Consider the following 18,127-nt stretch of genomic DNA (forward strand, 5'->3'; position numbering starts at 1 on the left):
TAAATCATACGAAATCAAGTCAAAACAGATAGTCACATTGCAAATCAAACAAAACAGTCATGTGCACATGATATTTCATACATATATTTAAAACAGGTATATGGCACACAAGGAACACTCCTCGCAAAAAGAATCAGTTCGGGAGATCTATTGAGGACCAACTTCACTACGATCTTTGATTGTATGCGAACCTAGGTCATATCAGAACAAGGTTATTATCAAAGTAGTACACTAAACTGAGTATCTAACAGAGTTGTAGAACTATATGAGTAATCACAGGATATCGCGATCGAGCGGATCGAGAGGAACTGAGTCGAGCAGACGAACGATCAGGATAATCATGGGTACCTTAAATATATGATAACATAAATTAGTCCTCGCCCCTAAACTAAATTAAATACACTTAGATTAATCTCTTAAATGAATTACTTAAATTACATATGTATATTCAGGTTTATAGGTCAATTCAGATACTTTTGGGTTCAAATTTTGTAAAATCGAAAAAACATAAAATATGACTTTTTAGAAAATTTGACTTTTTGGTCAAAGTCAAAGTTAACTCTAGTCAAATTCAATGGTCAATTCAAAGTCAATGGGTCAGGCCGGTTTAGGTATTCAACTCGAACCGATTCTAGGATGTTCTTAGGTCGATGAGGAGCCCCATGCGTACGCGTCGGCAACGGGGTTGAGTGTGGTAGTTGATTACTCCAAAATCACCCAATCATCATTTACAACACCAATTATCCCAAAACCCATCCAAAAACCACAACAAAAATCGAATAAAAGCATTTGAAAGCTTACCCACGGCGGACGATGAGAACGACGATCCCGGTTGGGTTTTGGTCGGACAACGACGGGGAGTTCAGTGGCTGCGATGGTGACGCGAGTGAACGATCATGGCCGTAAAAAATGAGATTAACTGAGGTAATATGGGGTTTCGACGAAACCTTAAATGCTCATCCACGACGAACGACGAGCGTTTAGCATCGGTGATTGGCTGGGGTTGCTTCGCGATAGCCTGACACTTCGATTGGAGGTGTCGGAGTCGCTCATCGATGAATGGTGATGGATGAGGGGTGGTGAGGATTTCGAAAGCCTTTGTTCTCAATTCAGGCCAAACAGTTGTCGATTCGGGGTTGTTAACTATTAGAGACGGGTTATGGGAGGACGTCGGTTCGATTGGTGACGATGAAGCATAGAAACGACGGCCGGAGCATGGTGGATCGATGAAGGGGTTGGCTAGGGATTTGGGGGGAAATTAGGGAACTTGGGGTTTAGCTGACGCTGGGAGGTTTCTATTTGGGTATTTTTAACCCAGACATAACCCTTTAAATTTTTTTATTATTATAATAACCAACAATGACTTAGGCTAGATGGTAGAGGCATGGACGACCATGTTGTAGGTCACGGTTCAAACCAACTTAACTACCAGTTTCTCATTTTTTTTAAATTTTCTCTACCGACTCAAAAGGGAAAATTAAGGGCCAAGTCCCTTAACTTCCTAGATTTTTGAAACTAGACCAAAATTTTTAAAAACTTACAGTTTAGTCCATAAAATCAATTAATTAATTATAAAGTTTTACTTTTTTTATTTTTAAAATGGGTTTGTGACAGTTTTGGTCGGTGGAAGCAATCCTCAACGTTTTACAACTTTACGGGTGTACTTTTCCCTACTGAACTAAGCTTAGAATCATTCTCCCCGGGGTATTTGGATGCCGAATTCAATAATTTCAGACCCACCGTTGTTGCTCTGAAGTCGATGTCGACGATCAGATGCTGTGAGAAATTGACAGTTCAAGTGATTATCGCAGGGACATTAACCATAAATTTGGTGTCGGTGGCAATCAGGGCCGGTCCAATGAATTTTAATGTCATGGGCGAGATAATAATTTTATGCCCCTACCGTATAGTAGACAAAACATATGAAGAAATTATATGGTATGACAAGTTCTGTTCTTTCTCCATAAAAGCCAATCATTTTACTGTGAATTCAACTTGAACTCACGTCTAGAGTTAAAAACAATGATGATAATTTTTTTCGGACAAGAATGGTGAAACAACAAACTGGTTTTCATTTGAGTTTGGAGAACCATAAACAAGCCTCTTGGTAGATTCCTGAACTGTTCCCCAAGCAAGACCAACTTCTAATGAAGCAAAGCTTTTGATGTTAAACAAATAACTAGTTATAAAAGTAGCAACAAAGGAACATATAATTTATCAGTAGCAATAAATGATAAAACATTAAAAGAAATACACGCAGTTTACCCAAATGCTCTAGAAAATGGAGTAGCGGGAACCTTCCTTTCTCTTGGCCTCCGTCTCTTCGCAGGTACTGACGCATCTGCTGCTGCTGCCCTGGGCCGTCGCCTATCAGGCACATGTATTGAGCCGGCCCTGGTGACAATGGTGTCACTGGCTTTCAACACACATTCGTTCTCGATGAATGAAAGGTTGCTTGTAATGGACAACGACAAGATGACAGCTTTGGGGAAATCAAGGTATAGCATTGAAGTGACGACGCCAAATTCCGGTAACTTTGCGCCTGCTGGGTGTTGTCTTCTGTTTGTGGTTCGTCTAGACATACCCAGCCACGGCATTTGGGTGAAGTTGCAATAAAACAAAGGGTAATTCATTCAAATGCCCAAAATAATAATTAATTTTGATTAATGTGTTTACTTTGACCATGTTGTAATGTTGTCCTCTAGAAAACAAACAAATTTATTTACAATTTAATGTTTCGGTCAATCAAGAAAGAGGATCATTTTTGTAACTGTTTCAAAATTTTAATAATTATATTGAAAATTTCAAAATTTTAGTGATCAAAAAGATTATTTAAGAATAGTTTAGTGACCATATGTGTACTTTACCATAAATTTCTTAGCTTGGCCCAATGGAGTACCGTGGCTAAATTTTTGGCTATTGGAGCTCTAAAGAGAGCAAAAAGTCTTTTCTGCAGAAAACAACCCACTCTGCTTTTGGCGTGAAGAAGAAGATGGAAGGTAGCAGTGGGAAAGGCTACGCCTGGGCAATCTCAGCTGGTTTCAATGCTGCATGCGCTGCCATTTCAGCTAAACTCTTGTTCCCTCTGGTAACTTTCTAATCACCCCAAGTTTCTTCTACTCCAATCACGGATTTTAATTTCGCTTGCTATTCGTTTTCTTTTTGTTCCATTTGCATATCCTAAATCTTACTTCTCTTTGTAAATTACCCATTGGTTTTTCCCCCATGGATTTGCAAATTATCCCATGGTTTAATTGTAATTTTGAAATGATAATTGATCTTCAGTCGAATTTCTCTTTGAATATTTTGCAGGTAATTAGATACGGACTAGTCGTAATTTTCAACGTCATGATGTGGGGATGTTATGTTAACAGCTTGAAAGCTCTTTCGTCTCTTCAAGCAACCGTTACGAATTTCGCTACTAATTTCCTCACTTCTGGCCTTGCCGGTTTCTTCTTGTTTGACGAACTATTAGCGATTAAGGTAACCCAATAAACCAAATTATGAATTGATATTTGAATATCTTAACAATTGCCGACAAGTAACAAGAACAGGGTTTAGAACCAATGAACTGTTGTTTAAGACTTTAAAGGATTAGTTAAATGTTTATGTCATTTAGTTTGCAACATAAACTTATAATCATTTGTGTTATAATTGTAGCCACTTGGCAAAAACAGAAGCTTGGAAATGGGAAAATTTTCAGTTAGACTTTTGCTTGTCTGCTATTTTTGGTGGTATGGAAGTTTCATAATGCATACTGAAAATCATTCTAGAAGAATTGAAGATTTTTCGAGTGCATTGTTTCGAACACCCTAACTTTGTTTAGTTTTCTTATGATTTGTCTGTTAAGCTCCGTAAAATGCATATTCTGATTACGAGAGCTTTTTCAGTGGTTTGCAGGTGCCATGTTCATTGTCATCGGTGTAGTTATCCTCAGCAAGTCTAGCGTAGAGAAGATGGAAAAGACTGATTAAAATTTTTACATTAATGGTGCTGCATTTCAACTGTTACAACTTCCGGGTTCTTTTGGAATGGAAGATCATTCGAGAAAATTGTTTTAAAGAATCTCTCATTCAGTCATCAACCATCAAATTGTTGGTGCTATGAGTTAACTTTCTCGGCTATATGTTTTTTGACGACTAAAGAGATGTTTTTCAGTTTCAACACTGAAGTTAATCGGTCGGATTCACAGTTTTCACCATCTTCATTTGTATTTGTCTGGATATATAACAGTCAGTTAGAGACATGTGAACAAAGTTGAAAGATCTGTGATAATCACAGATTTGGTTGCTTTTGTTTCCGTTGCAGCATGCCTCAAGTTTATTTTTCTTGATGAACTACCATTTTCAATTGCAGCAAAAATGGGACTTAGTATTGGTCTCCGTTCCACTATGAGGAGATCTAAGGATTTGAGATGTCATACAAAGTTTCTTCCATGTATTGTTCGATGCGGATCTTAATTCATAAGATTCGAACTCGAGATTTATCGACTGTATGGACAGTGTCCTTTCAGTCTTCAATAATAGTATTCTTTCTCAGTAGGTGAGAGGGATAACCATGCATCGCCAGTTACAGATGCACAAGTTTTCCCCAATCAGAGGTTACATTTATGTTATTTAATTTATCAACTATTCTTTCTTATAAAAGAAAAGTCGGAATTGATCCGAATAACTTAGGCCAATTTTATAACATACTATGCATTTTTATCATTTAATTATTTTCCCAAATACTCAAATTTTAGTGCAAGCTGCGGATATTTAAGTGCAATTGAATCACCATGTATGGAAATAAATTTTACCTTGTTTTAAAAAAAATTGTTAGTTAAGTTTTGGTACAGTAAAATATAATCTATCTTACTTTTTTAAATTATATATATATATATATATATATATATATATATATATATATATTGTAATGTACAACAAAATAGATTAGCCTTACCTGATCGGTCGACTGTAATTCACAGGTTAGGTTTTTAGCCCACCCTTGGAGCGTGAGGAGACAACAGTGGAAAATCACGGTCTTTAGGACACAAAACGTAAGGATAAATTCCTTTGTATTTCCTTCTTCGACTCTTCCTTTCCACTGGTTTTCCCAACTATTCAGAATTCCATGTCTTGATTCCCATATATTTCCTTTGAAATTCTTCCACTGGCAAGCTTCTTCTTCTCTTCTACGCCGACTTTTTTTTCCCCTTTAATCGTCAATTTGGCTTTCAACCCATCTTAGTTATGTTTAGTTTTAGTTGTTTCCCGCCTTTTCTCTGCTGGTTTTGGTTAATTTTTTTGTGGTTGCTGCTTTGAGAGAGCCGGGGAAGAGTGCTTTCACAAGCTCATATCTTTCATTTCTAGGGTTTTAAGTTCTTTTGTGTGCGAATTGAGCTCTTTAAAATAGCTATGGGAGTGAACTTATTGATATATTAGCTCTTCAACTAAGAGTTGTGTGATTATTTTCTTTCTTTCTTTTTTATTTATTTTTTAATTTTTTGGTTATAGCTTAGGACTAGAGATGCTTTATATATGTATGTGTGTGTGTGTGTGTGTCTGTGTGTACTGGCTTGTGGAAGAATCAGGTCTTTTAGCTGTTCATTTAGTATATTGTACGTTTATTCAAGTCTTACTCAAAAGTTTATCTTTCATTTTCTCACTTTCAAACAATTTTGATGTAGTATACTTGCATTGAATTTGAAATCGATATTCAACACTTCATCGTTCATTATTAACGCCTTGAGTTCTTTGTATGAATTGATATAATAGAAAAGTGGCCTCTAGATATGGGAGGGAGATGTTTTTGCCTCCAAAGCTTCTACTTTTGAACTCTTCCGATTGATGTGGTAATGTTGATTTGTTGGTGGCTATTCGGGGGGTTTTATACTTGTTGACTAAACTAGGAAATGATTCTCATGGAACTGATGGAATTCGTGCTACTAAGTGAAGAATAGTCCATTTATTAAACTTTTGTTTCATTGTTTTCGGTGATGTATAATGTATTCATGCATCAGTTCTTATTCAGGTAAAATTGACTGTTGAAGGATGTGGTTTTGTCCCTCATACAGCATTTTCGATTGTAAGATGTTAGCATTTTCCGAGGGATGATATCAGTTGTTTTCCTGAAAGTAATGGATTAGTCCTCTGCTATTAATAACATAATCTGAATAGTTCCCGTTCCACCTTTCTGCTATACAGGATTTTCTGCCCCATAGGGATGTGATGCTTACTTGACCGAATACCACCCTCAGAACGAAGTTTGAGATTTTATTTGTGGATCTTAACAGTTTCCTGGAGTCTCCGATGGATGATGGTGGGCATCGTGAAAATGGAAGACTTAAAACGGATCAGTATAGAGCAGCTCAGGGACAGGTATCTCGAGGCTGTTTAATTTTGCAAATTATAGATATTTGAACTGATGTAAAATGACATAAATGAATCAACTTCCCCTCTGCAATTAATGTGTTCATTTCAGCATTTTCTGAGAACGTCTGCCAATGATGATGACTTTTATGAGGATTGTTGTTGCAGTGGCTAATGCATCAGTCATCGATGAAGCAGATAATGGCCCTTATGGCTGAACGAGACGCAGTCATTCAAGAAAGGAATTTAGCTCTTTCCGAGAAGAAAGCAGCTATTGCCGAGAGAGATATGGCATTCTTGCAGCGAGATGCAGCAATTGCTGAACGAAATAACGCAATAGCAGAACGTGATAATGCCATAGCGAATCTGCAGTATCGAGAGAGCTCCTTGTCATCTGGTAATATGTCCTCTTGTCTGGCAGGGTTCCATATGTCCCGTGGGGTGAAGCGCATGCAACATCCACAGCAGAACATTCACCATCTGCCCCACATTAGTGAAGTTCCTTATAACTCGAGAGAAATGCATTCAACTGATACCCTTCCAGTGACGCCAGGTACCTCCGAAGCTGCAAAGTCAAGACGGGGTAAACGAGCAAAAGAGGCCAAGGTGATTGCACCTAACAAGAAGGCTTCAAAGCCTCCTAAAAAGGTAAAACAAGAGAACGAGGACTTGAACAAGATTATGTCTTGCAAGTCACACGAGTGGAAGGGTGCACAAGATGTGGGTGGTGCCGGTGATGATCTCAACAAACAGTTAGTTACAACAAAACCCGATTGGAAAGGTAAGGATCTAGGGTTGAATCAAATTGTATTCAATGAGTCAACCATGGCACCTCCTGTTTGTTCCTGCACCGGAGTCCTAAGACAGTGCTACAAATGGGGAAACGGCGGATGGCAATCTTCATGTTGCACAACTGCCTTGTCGATGTATCCTTTGCCAGCAGTTCCAAACAAAAAGCATGCCCGGATCGGTGGTAGAAAGATGAGTGGAAGTGCTTTCAACAAGTTGCTTACTCGGCTCGCAGCTGAAGGTTATGATTTGTCCAATCCTGTTGATCTTAAGCACCATTGGGCCAAGCATGGGACAAACCGCTACATCACCATCAAGTAGGTTGTTTTTAACCAGATGCGAATCGGAAGTTATGGAGAACTAGCGAAGTATCGGTGTTCATGTTTCCAACCTTAGCATTCTAGGAGTGTAGGAAAAATAAATGACCCAGAAATAACCGTAGTAAGGAATACTAGGTGGGTAATGCCAACTTAAATTCGGGTTTACTTTGAAAACGGCCTCTCTGATATCTCACACTTGCTATCTGGCCTCGATATGTTCCATTAGCAGACTGGTATTTGAAGAGAAGATAAAGGGTATCATCCAATTTCTGGGAAAGTGATGGGATTCTCAACTTGCCGCTATGTTAGCTTATGGCTCTACTTAGTTGTAAAAGTATTGTGCCTGAAACGTCTTGTTTACTTTAATGAAGTTTCAGTTTATTAGCTTAATCCACCTAATTTTCTTCTCAGGTAAGCAGGATGACAAGTTTATGCTTTTGCCACTGTTCTTGAGAGTTTTTACTATTTCAATAGATATGAGTATGGGGAGTAAACCTCGATTCGAAATAATTAGTTTTTCTTTTTCATTTTGAGTTATTTGTATTTGAGTTAACTCGAATTAGCAAATCTGATTTTGGGTTCGAGTTTGGTTGAAAATTAAAAATTTCTAGTCGATTGGAAAACCAAAAATTTAATCGAGTCTTTTGATAGTTTTGCGATTGAATCACACATTTTAAAACAATTTTAGAATACTTATGAATTTTCAATTTCTTTTTTGATAATAAATTTCTTAATTTTTAAATTTAATTTCGCAATTTCACACGATTTCTTTTTTATATAATTCATCTTTCATTTTTGTCATTTTTAAACAATATGCTCCTCTACTACTAAAAAACACACTATAATTACAAAATACTCATGTAACTTTATTTTTTATTTTAAATCATAAATTTATTATTTTTTTAATTTAATCCTTTAATTTTGGAGTTTATTCAGTTTGATCTTTTGATTATAATTTTCTTGTAAATTCTTTTTTCTATCTATAGACACATTTCGCCCGGAGTTATTTTATATTTTATATTATATATATATATATATATATATATATATAATATAATTTTCAGAAAACGGTTTTCAAAAATATATATTATATAGTTTTTAAAAACGCTTTTAATATATATATATATATATATAATATAGTTTTGAAAACATTTTGAAAACATTTATATTATATAGTTTTTTTGAAAATTTATATAACATATAGTTTTGAAAATGTTTTGAAAACATTTATATATTATATGGTTTTTATAAAATATTTTGAAGATTTATATATAATATATAGTTTTTTTAAAACATTTTTGAAAACATTTATATATTAAATGGTTTTTCAAAAATATTTTGAAGATATATATAATATATAGTTTTTTAAAACATTTTTAAAAATATATATTGTATAGTTTTTTAAAAAAATCATTTTGAAAACACGTATAATATATAGTTTTTTGAAATTTATATATTATATATTTTTGAAAATATTTTTATAGCATATTATTATTATTATTTTTTATTTCACTTCTATTCATTTCTTATTTTTATTTTTTATTGTTGTTTTCAGTCTAGAGCCCAAGTCCAGTCCAAATAACGGGCCTGAATCAGCCCAATAGTAGTTTAGGGTTTTTTGCTTAGGAGAACCACACAGTCAGCGCCGCGCAAGGAGGGAATCAAAGGTCCTGGTGCAAAACGGCCGGCGGAAATCCCGAGACTGACCCATCCCGGGATGACCAGCCTCAATGGCCACAAGAGCCCCGTATCTCGGAACAGACAAACGGCTGGTGAAGGCCTATAAATACCAAACAGAACCACAGTGACGAGGGTTCCATCATCGAGAGAAAACGGTATACACAGGTCATCCACAAACCAAACAGTAAACCAACGGAACCAACGAGTACATCAAACAACAACAGAGATATTAACAGCGAAACACAACCAAAGGCAACATCACAAAACAGAAACCACAGAAAATACCAAAGGTCGAAGCCCCGCAAAAATCCAAGCAAAATATAAAACAAAGCAAAGTCAAGAGACCGCGTCGGAAACCATAGAACCGAGGAGTCATCATCGATGAAGGTAAAAAGTCGGATCTCCGGGCGTAGATTTACGTTGCTTGGGGTCTTTTTGTGAGGTTTGGGGCTCAGATCTGGGACAACGGGGTTAAGGAGGGCATTGTGGGTGGTTTATATCGGTGGCCGGTGTTTGGCCGGGAAGGGCTGGCTGAGAGAATTTGAGAACTTCTCTCATTAGAGGGGAGAAGGATTTTCGGTGGAAATGTGAGAAATGAATGTGATAGAGTGTTTTGGCCCATTTATATACGATGGACCATTGTGCAAATAGAGGATTTCTAAATCCTCTCTGCCGTCCCTCGTACTTTGATCCGCTTTGCAATGCAGTCACCAATTGTAATTTGGCCACTATATTTTCAATTGATTCAATTCGGTCCCATTTTATATTTCACATTTTTTGCAATCTGACCCCCAAATTCTTATTTTATTTATTATTATCATGTTTTTAATTATTACTAGCATTGTTTATTTTTACTTCATATCATTTCTATTTTATTACTTTTGAAATAAATTTTTTTGATTTATTGATTTATTGATTTTTATATTTTTATATTTTTTTATTCATTTCTTTGATTTACCTTTATTTATTTACTTTTTTTAGTCTTTATTTCCTTTTCTTTCATTTTATTCCTTTTTTATGTTTTTATTACTATTATATATATATATATATATATATATATATTATTTTATGCTTTCTCCCTTTTTTTATCTACTGTTCTTTTTGCCTTTTTCAGTAATAATCTCGATCGATCCAAGGTAAATAATTCGAATTTAATGTTTTAAATTTTAATTTTAATTTTTAATTTTCGCAATTAAAGACAACCGAAAAACTAATTGGTACCGAAAGGGCGGTTCAAGGGTGCTAATCCTTCCTTGACCGTAACCGACTCCCGAACCCGACACATTTATGGTACAACGCATATCAGGTAAGATGGTGTCCGACCCACCTAAATTCATTTTAAAATGGTCGGTGGCGACTCTAAAGCATTTAATCCAAGTCGAAGCCCAATTCCGGGGCCCACCCGAAGGACGACCGCGACACTATCAATTCTCTTTGATTTATTAAATAATATTATAATGTAAACAAGAATGTGAAGAAATATATATCTTATATGATTAAAGAAAGTTGATAAATTAAAATTAATTTATATCATAATATTATAAATAATTAAATTAAAACTGTATAAAAATTCGAATAACTCGACTTGACTGAAATTTTATAGTTAAATAATGTTTAAATTATAAAATACAATTGTCAACCCCACTAATTTGACCAAATATTCATTCCAAGATATAATCACAATCATGATTATAAATTATAACATTTATCAATGGCTTTCAATTGCATTACTCAAGACTTGTAAGGTTAAATGGTTGGAGACCCCATTCTAGAGACAATTTTATGGACTTACTTCACATTGTGGACCTAAGCTGACTATGGCCCAGCCCAAATTATTTCTCCCTGCCTAAATTTAGCTTTACGTATCTAATTAGTCCCTCAACTTTTTTTTTAGATATTTGAACTTTGTATTAGCTAAATAATTATATATATATATATATATATTAATTTAAAAAATAATCATATAAATATCTAGTTGGAAACTCTATTCTTTTAAGATTAGTTGGTATTTGAACTTGAAAATATCCACATACATTAATTTAACATTTTAATTCCATTAAAATTTTATTGACATATCACCTTCAACTTATCAATCATTGTACGTGTCAATTTTTAAAGACAATTGAAATTAATTAATTGATTAAAAACATGATATCCATTTATTAATTGAAGGCTACACATAAAAAATTTAGTGAGACTATTTTTTTTATTAATATATGTTAACATTTTCAAGTTCACATACCAACCATGTACCTAACATCAAGTTTATATAAATGAGTAAAAAATGGAAACAAATAGTTATTTAAACCTAGTTCTAGAACTAATTCCCCATAATTGATCCTCCTACTTTAATTAATATTTTTAAAAACTAAAATAAATTACTCAAACATATAACTATTAAGAACAATAATAATTTCTTTAACTACTAAAATAAATTGGTTCGTTTATTATTCAACTTTAGTGTATTTTGCTGGTTTATGTGTTGAAGTTGAGCGTAAAAGGTGAAGAAAGATTGGACTAATTAACAAGAGTTGATTAACCTGAGCTTAAGTGCCTAAACTAAGTAAGAATATCGTTGTAGTTATAAACAATTATTAATTAAACTTTCGGTGGTGTCCCACTTTGGATAGATATATGTCGATGTTCGTTGTAAGTAATGGCATGCCACTTGCAGCAGCCAAACATGGCATATGCCTTGATCAGGTGCGGCCAGCACCAGTCAGACTGGATCATGTGCTCCTTCGCATCATGCAACATGCTTTTGCCACCTGGAATTCAACGACCACATTGTCAACGGTTTGGTTTGTGGTTAGATAAACATAAACATCATCATGATTCATGATATTATAACTGTAAGAGATTTAGATATCAAGTTGCGACAAATGTGAAATTACTTAATTTTACAATAATTTAATTTGAATTAATATTTTAATAAATGGATCAACGATTAATATAGATACTCTTTTATACATTATCGGTTGAATTATTCTCAAATAATAACTAACATGATTTACATTCAATATAATGATCAAATAAATAAAAATCGTAAAAAAATAATTCATACATAATGACTTAAATTGGTGTAATCATGCACTTTTGGAGTGATCTTATTAACTAAAAAAATACTTTTTATGATAATTTAAATTCGAACATATTTAAATTTTATGAGTATAAATTTATTTAGAATTTATAATTTGATTCAATAAGAACTACATGGAACTAATAATTTAAAAATATCAATGACTTAAATAAAAAATGATTTTGAGAGTTTTTAATGGATTACTGTAGGAGGATGGGTGTAGCTATTATTGGAGGTATATGTCATGATTACCAGACAACAACTTATTTGATGTAAGATCACATGGCTCCACAATGGTATATAGGGGTCAATTCAATTACATATTTAGAACATAACCACTTTAAGACTTATTTTATATTAATTATGTAAATCCAAATAGTTTCATTAAAAACATTTTCGTTTGTCTTAATATTTAAAGGGTTAATTACATCGATTACATCTCAAATTTTAAAATAATCTCTAAATCTCAAATATTTTCATTTTTTACTTTTAAAGAATTGCACGAACCAACATACCTCAGTAGTTGAAGATTTTGTTGTTGTTCCTAGAGATCACAGGTTCGAACACCAACAATTGCAGCAAGGTGATTGCGCGTTCATTATCGAATGATTGAGAGTATCTAGTAGAACATATACTACTTTGTAATAATGTTTAATAAAAAAAATTAATGCTTGCATACTCATTCAATGAGCTTAAATGTTTATTTAGATGTTAAATATTAGTTCAATCTTAGTAGTATACAATATATTTAAAAATGTGTGAATATAAATACATGTGACATTAATCAAACGATCTCATTGGTTAAATGAATGATTGTTTTTCATTGAGGTATCAAGTTTGAGCATCATAAACTGCACAAATTAGTTGAGCATTCATCATTAAATGGTTGAAAGTCTTTAGATATTTTAATTTTTTACATATTATATCTAGGTTGTCCGTATAATAGATACTCATATCTTTTATATATATTCGAGAAAAATTTCCCCTTAAGAGCGAAAATTTTCTTCCCCTTTTTCTAAGTTTAAATTGTTCAAAAAAAGATAACTACAAAAAATCTTGATCGAAAAGGATACTAATATTTTGAAGACAGAGTAAAGACATTTTAAAGTTTAAGGATTAATTTAAAATATGAAATATATTTGAGGATGCTTGTGAAATTAACCCATAATGAGATAAAGCAAAAGTATGGAGGTCCTACGGCTTTTTAAATCGCTTCTCTCAAACGAACATATGGAAGAAAAGAACTGATAATGAGTGGTGGCGGGTTTCAAAAACAAAAATAAATAGATTTTAAGGACAGTGTTTGAGATCCGTGCTTTTTTTTTTTGACCTTTTAAAAAATTTGCTACAATTCCCAATGCTAATCCACACATCAAAGCATTAGACTGTCGTGTCTCTCACACACTCGCTAAGAGTTGGAAAGACTTTCTAAAAGAGTAAGGGATGGCAGAATAAGCAAAAAGAGAAGGGTGAAAATGGGAAAATCAACTTCCTGTTTCAAACTCATCACCTGCGGCGGAGATTCTGCTGAAAAAGACGACGCCGTTGATGTTACTGAGGTATATCGCCACATGCATTTTCCTTTTCTTTTTCCTCTTTTTGTTGCTTTGCATTGGATTAGTATTTCGTGTTTTGTTTCTAAGTGCATTCTTCATCTTTCAGCTTAAGAACAGTCAGTTCACCGTGTGTGTTTGTTTTTGATAATTTGTTTAATTTGTATGCATTATTGATCGATGAATAGGAGTTTGGGAACTTGCTTTACTCCAGAATGTTAAGATCTGGGAAATCCTTGCTTTGAAATTCTATCAGCAATGTTGAACCTGCTTTTTTAAATTTGATTATTTCCAGAATGTATGAAATGCAGGTTGTTTTCTGGTATACAGTTTCAAATCTCGCAAGGTTTTAAAATTTCTTTTCTTTCAGCTGGTGTTGTTATTCTTTTAAAAGGGAAAAGTTATGTAAGATCATAATGTGCCGTTATAGGAGATTTGTTTACTGTTCTCTTTTTCTGATTAATTAACTCATGCCGTTGATTATTGGAAATGACTGGCAATCTTCATTTTTTAAGTAGTTGTACTCGTCCATATTTTGTCTATTGGATAGATGACAGCTCAATAGTACTGATATGCCCTTGCTGAGACTCCATTGTTGATAACCATTGTTAGATTTCAATCGAAAAGCAATCCCTTTTGGCTAGAATTTAGAGTTAAGGGCATTTTAATTTATTTAAGTTCGATCGAAAAATCAATATGATCAGGCTAGAGTTTAGAGTTGAGAGCAGCATTTTAATTCATTTAGAGCTGAGCAATTGTTCTTTGTTATCTCTCTTTCTTTTCTCAGTCTGCCTCTGAGCGGAATTAGACTGTTTAAATTTCATTTCAGAGTAAAAGATCAAGTGACAAAAAGGGATGGAATTTTCGGAAGAGATCTGAACGGCATCGGGTGCTTAGCAACACTGTGATACAAGAAGCTACCTCTGGAGGACTTAAGGAAAGTCAAGAATCTGCTGGTTTTGAGTTTCAGCAGCCAGATCTCTCTGTTGCTCCTGATAAAACCTCCACCGTTCAGTTTATCGAAGAGAAACCTCAGCTGATCACCCCTAAAGAGTACATTGAAGAAAATGAGTTGGTGGTACCAAAAGAGTACGATGAAGAAAAACCTCAGCCGGTGATGCCAATAGAAGTTGCTGAAGAAAAATCTCAGTTGCTGATACCAATTAAATGCTCTGAAGAAAAATCTCAGCCATTGACTCCAGAGGAACCAAAAGGGACTGAACCTGTCTCTGCCACTACAAATGAGGCTGAAGATGATTCCATGCTGGATGAATCTCGTGCTGTTATCATCCAGACAGCAATCAGAGGGTTCTTGGTATACTTTCTTAGTCAATACGGATATAGAACTTATGAGTTGGTAAAATTTCTTACCTTTAATCTTATGCATTCATTTGCAGGCACGGAAAGAGCTAGGAAAGCTTAAGAATTTAGTTAAGTTGCAGGCTGCTGTACGTGGGCACTTGGTCCGAAGGCATGCTGTCGGGACCTTACGCTGTGTTCAAGCCATTGTCAAAATGCAACTTCTCGTACGTGCTCGCTTATCTCAAGAAGGTTCTTATGCCGAAAAGAAGCTGGATGGAAAGAGGCAAGACGGCAATCAAAGATTGGTAATTCTTACAACTAAAATCAATAATTAGGAGTCACAGGGCTGTTTTCCTTGTATGTTCTGGTTCATTGTTGATGCGTGTTCCTAATTCAGCATGTTTAGTGTACATTCTATGAGCATATTTCATTTTCAAGCATGAAAGTTCAAAGTGATCCATCATGACCTTTAAAAATATTCACTTCATCTCGACTGGCACAACTCAAATTTTAAACACGGGTGGAGAGTGAACTCAATATTCAATTTGCATTTTCTTACTGCTCAGTTTCTGTTTGAGAGAGGGTTACAGTGGTCTAGATGGAGAAAGTTTTGGCACAATATGTTACGCACTCTACAAGTTTTGGCACAATAGTTTTACCCGTTATTCTTTCTTTAATTTATCTGAAGCAGGGAAGCTCGGCAACAAAAAAGAACTTAACTTACAATTCCATGGAGAAACTGCTTAGCAATAGGTTTGCTCGTCAGGTATGTTAAATTGACATTCATTATCTACTTGTTTTTTTAACTATTAGCTGGAACCTGTCTCTCAAATTATTCCTACCCCATCTATACTCAAAATTTCCTTTGATTGCAGATAATGGATTCGACTCCCAAGACCAAACCTATCCACATCAAGTGTGATGCATCTAAACCTAATTCTGCTTGGAGCTGGTTGGAGAGATGGATGTCTGTTTCTTCATCTGAAAAGTCATCGAGAGCAGAGTTACCTATTGAACAACCTGAACAAACGAAAAGCCACGATTGTGACTCTCCACTTACTGCTGCGGTTCCATCTGAAGTTATTGTGTCAAATGAACCTGATGGAGGGGAGACATTGGTTTCATCAGAGAGTGAAGAAAATCTGATCATTTATGACGCTGCCAACTTCAATTTTGAGGCACGCCAGCCGGCTTCCTCTTCTGTGAAGGGTGATTTGGAGCAACACCAGATTGACCATGTGAGTACATCCGACCTGAAAGTGACCTCTCTAGAGATGAACTCACAAGGAAAAACAATGCAAATCGATGCACATTCTCCAATAGAGGTCATTTGTCTTTCTAACAAGCCTGAGATCCAGAGTGAACAACCCAAACATTCTATGAAAAGATCTGCTTCTGAACAACTGGAAAAAGAGGCAAAGAAATCTGTATTTGGATCAAGAAAGGCAGATAATCCTGCCTTTATTGCTGCGCAAACCAAATTTGAAGAGTTGAGTTCAACAGCCAAATCAAGTAGATCAATTGATTCATCCCACCAAGATGTTAAAGTGGAATCGAACTCGGATACAGTGTCATCCGGGACAGATATGATAAGCAGATCAAAGGAGCCTAGCTTTGCAGAAAATCCTGTCCTCAGTAATTGGAAGGTTCAACATGGTGGCTCTGAATGTGGCACTGAACTTTCTATTACTTCTACTCTCGATTCACCGGATACATCTGAAGTTGAAATCTTAGAATATGAAAATGGAGCCAAAGTCTTGGAGCAAGAAAAATGCAGTTCTAACAGTCCTAAAGATTTGGATGTGAAAGACAATGATACAGTTGCGATGCCAATGCCTGACTCTTCTCTGTCTGTTGCTGATCATCCCGAGAAATTTGATGGTTCAAAAGAGGGATCAACCAATTTAATTGTTGTGGACTCCCCTCAAATCAAGCAGGAGCCACTCAAAAGCACAGCTTATCTGCAGAGAGAACAGGATTCTATAAAAAATCAAGCATACAGGTCATCCGCTGAAGTCTCTCCCCGCAGCCATATGACTGTTCCGGAGTCCCAAGGAACTCCTTCTAGTGAGGTATCAGTGAAAGCTAAAAAGAAAAAAGCCGACAAGAGCAGTCAAAAGCGCAAGTCCTTGTCTGCAACCAAGGGTTCTCCATCAACTCCTGTTGCTAGTAGCATAGAACAGTTGCCCAAAGATCAGAAAAACAGTAAGAGACGCAATTCTTTTAGTTCAACTAGACCTGAAAATATCGACGAGGAGCCAAGGGATAGTAACAGTAGCAATTCCGTCCCTCGTTTCATGCAAGCCACGGAATCTGCAAGAGCTAAGCTCAATGCAAATAATTCGCCAAGATCAAGTCCGGATGTGCAAGACAGAGACGTATCTATCAAGAAGAGACATTCCTTACCGGTCACTAACGGTAGGCAGGGTTCTCCAAGAATCCAGCAATCATCGTCTCAAGCCCAGCAGGCTGCAAAAGGAAATGGTACCAATCCTATTCCTGGTATGTTCTAAACTGTATTGTTATCTTAAAGTGAAGCTTGCTCATTTAGTGTACTGTACGCCATCGTGGCATGCTGCCTTAATGACATACTTGAACCCTATTTGTTTCAGAGAGATGGCAAAGATGAAGGCTTATTCGTAGCCAACCGTAGGCCATGGTACTTTGGCATTCGACGCCTCAGATTGAGAAGCGGAGCTGATTGTTGTTCTTACCATCTTGTCTTATGCCAAAGAATTATTTCGCCACATCAGTTGAATATATCTTGTATATTAGTAGACCAAAACCATTGAAATTTTATTTTTATTATTTTCCTGAAACTTTTAGACCGGGATGTTTGTGTATTTTTTGTTGAATTGTGATTGGTGTGATATTTATTTCAGGCTTGCAACGACATTTTTTTAGGATGTTTGTTATGAGTCTTAAGACTGTCCAGAGCTTTTAGAAAGGTCTTTTGTTTTAGAAAGGTCTTTTGATCAGTCTTTCCCGTCATAACTCTGCCATCCTCTGTTGTTTCATTGGCCACCGTTTCCAGGACTATTTTTTTTTCCAGTT

The 18,127-nt window shown here is 35.3% G+C and overlaps 3 protein-coding genes across 6 annotated transcripts; all 3 read left to right on the forward strand.

Moving 5' to 3' along the window:
• The first annotated feature begins 2,885 nt into the window (after positions 1-2,885).
• LOC120195291 lies at positions 2,886-4,594 on the forward strand. The gene is made up of 3 exons (XM_039197358.1): positions 2,886-3,088; positions 3,313-3,483; positions 3,891-4,594. Exons 1-3 carry the CDS (start codon positions 2,993-2,995, stop codon positions 3,972-3,974), a joined length of 351 nt encoding a protein of 116 aa, XP_039053289.1. The 5' UTR covers positions 2,886-2,992; the 3' UTR covers positions 3,975-4,594.
• Positions 4,595-4,920: 326 nt separating this feature from the next.
• On the forward strand, positions 4,921-7,618 carry LOC120195311 (protein BASIC PENTACYSTEINE6-like). 3 transcript variants are annotated; one of them, XM_039197376.1, is made up of 4 exons: positions 4,946-5,038; positions 6,002-6,066; positions 6,186-6,359; positions 6,519-7,618. In XM_039197376.1, the coding sequence occupies exons 3-4, from the start codon at positions 6,291-6,293 to the stop codon at positions 7,458-7,460; spliced, it is 1,011 nt and encodes a 336-aa protein (XP_039053307.1). In that variant the 5' UTR covers positions 4,946-5,038; positions 6,002-6,066; positions 6,186-6,290; the 3' UTR covers positions 7,461-7,618. The 3 variants fall into 3 exon arrangements, with proteins under 3 accessions (XP_039053308.1, XP_039053307.1, XP_039053309.1); XM_039197378.1 differs by having other exon boundaries at positions 4,952-5,038; positions 6,013-6,066; XM_039197377.1 differs by lacking the exon at positions 6,002-6,066 and having other exon boundaries at positions 4,921-5,038.
• A 5,943-nt stretch (positions 7,619-13,561) lies between these two features.
• Positions 13,562-17,954, forward strand: LOC120195308 (protein IQ-DOMAIN 32-like). 2 transcript variants are annotated; one of them, XM_039197372.1, is made up of 6 exons: positions 13,562-13,777; positions 14,601-15,086; positions 15,169-15,378; positions 15,762-15,839; positions 15,949-17,575; positions 17,686-17,954. In XM_039197372.1, exons 1-6 carry the CDS (start codon positions 13,694-13,696, stop codon positions 17,700-17,702), a joined length of 2,502 nt encoding a protein of 833 aa, XP_039053303.1. In that variant the 5' UTR covers positions 13,562-13,693; the 3' UTR covers positions 17,703-17,954. The 2 variants fall into 2 exon arrangements, with proteins under 2 accessions (XP_039053303.1, XP_039053304.1); XM_039197373.1 differs by having other exon boundaries at positions 15,765-15,839.
• The last annotated feature ends 173 nt before the right edge of the window (positions 17,955-18,127 follow it).

Source organism: Hibiscus syriacus, unplaced genomic scaffold (assembly GCF_006381635.1).
Source record: "Hibiscus syriacus cultivar Baekdansim isolate YM2019G1 unplaced genomic scaffold, ASM638163v2 tig00117011_pilon, whole genome shotgun sequence".
Lineage (NCBI taxonomy): Eukaryota > Viridiplantae > Streptophyta > Magnoliopsida > Malvales > Malvaceae > Hibiscus > Hibiscus syriacus.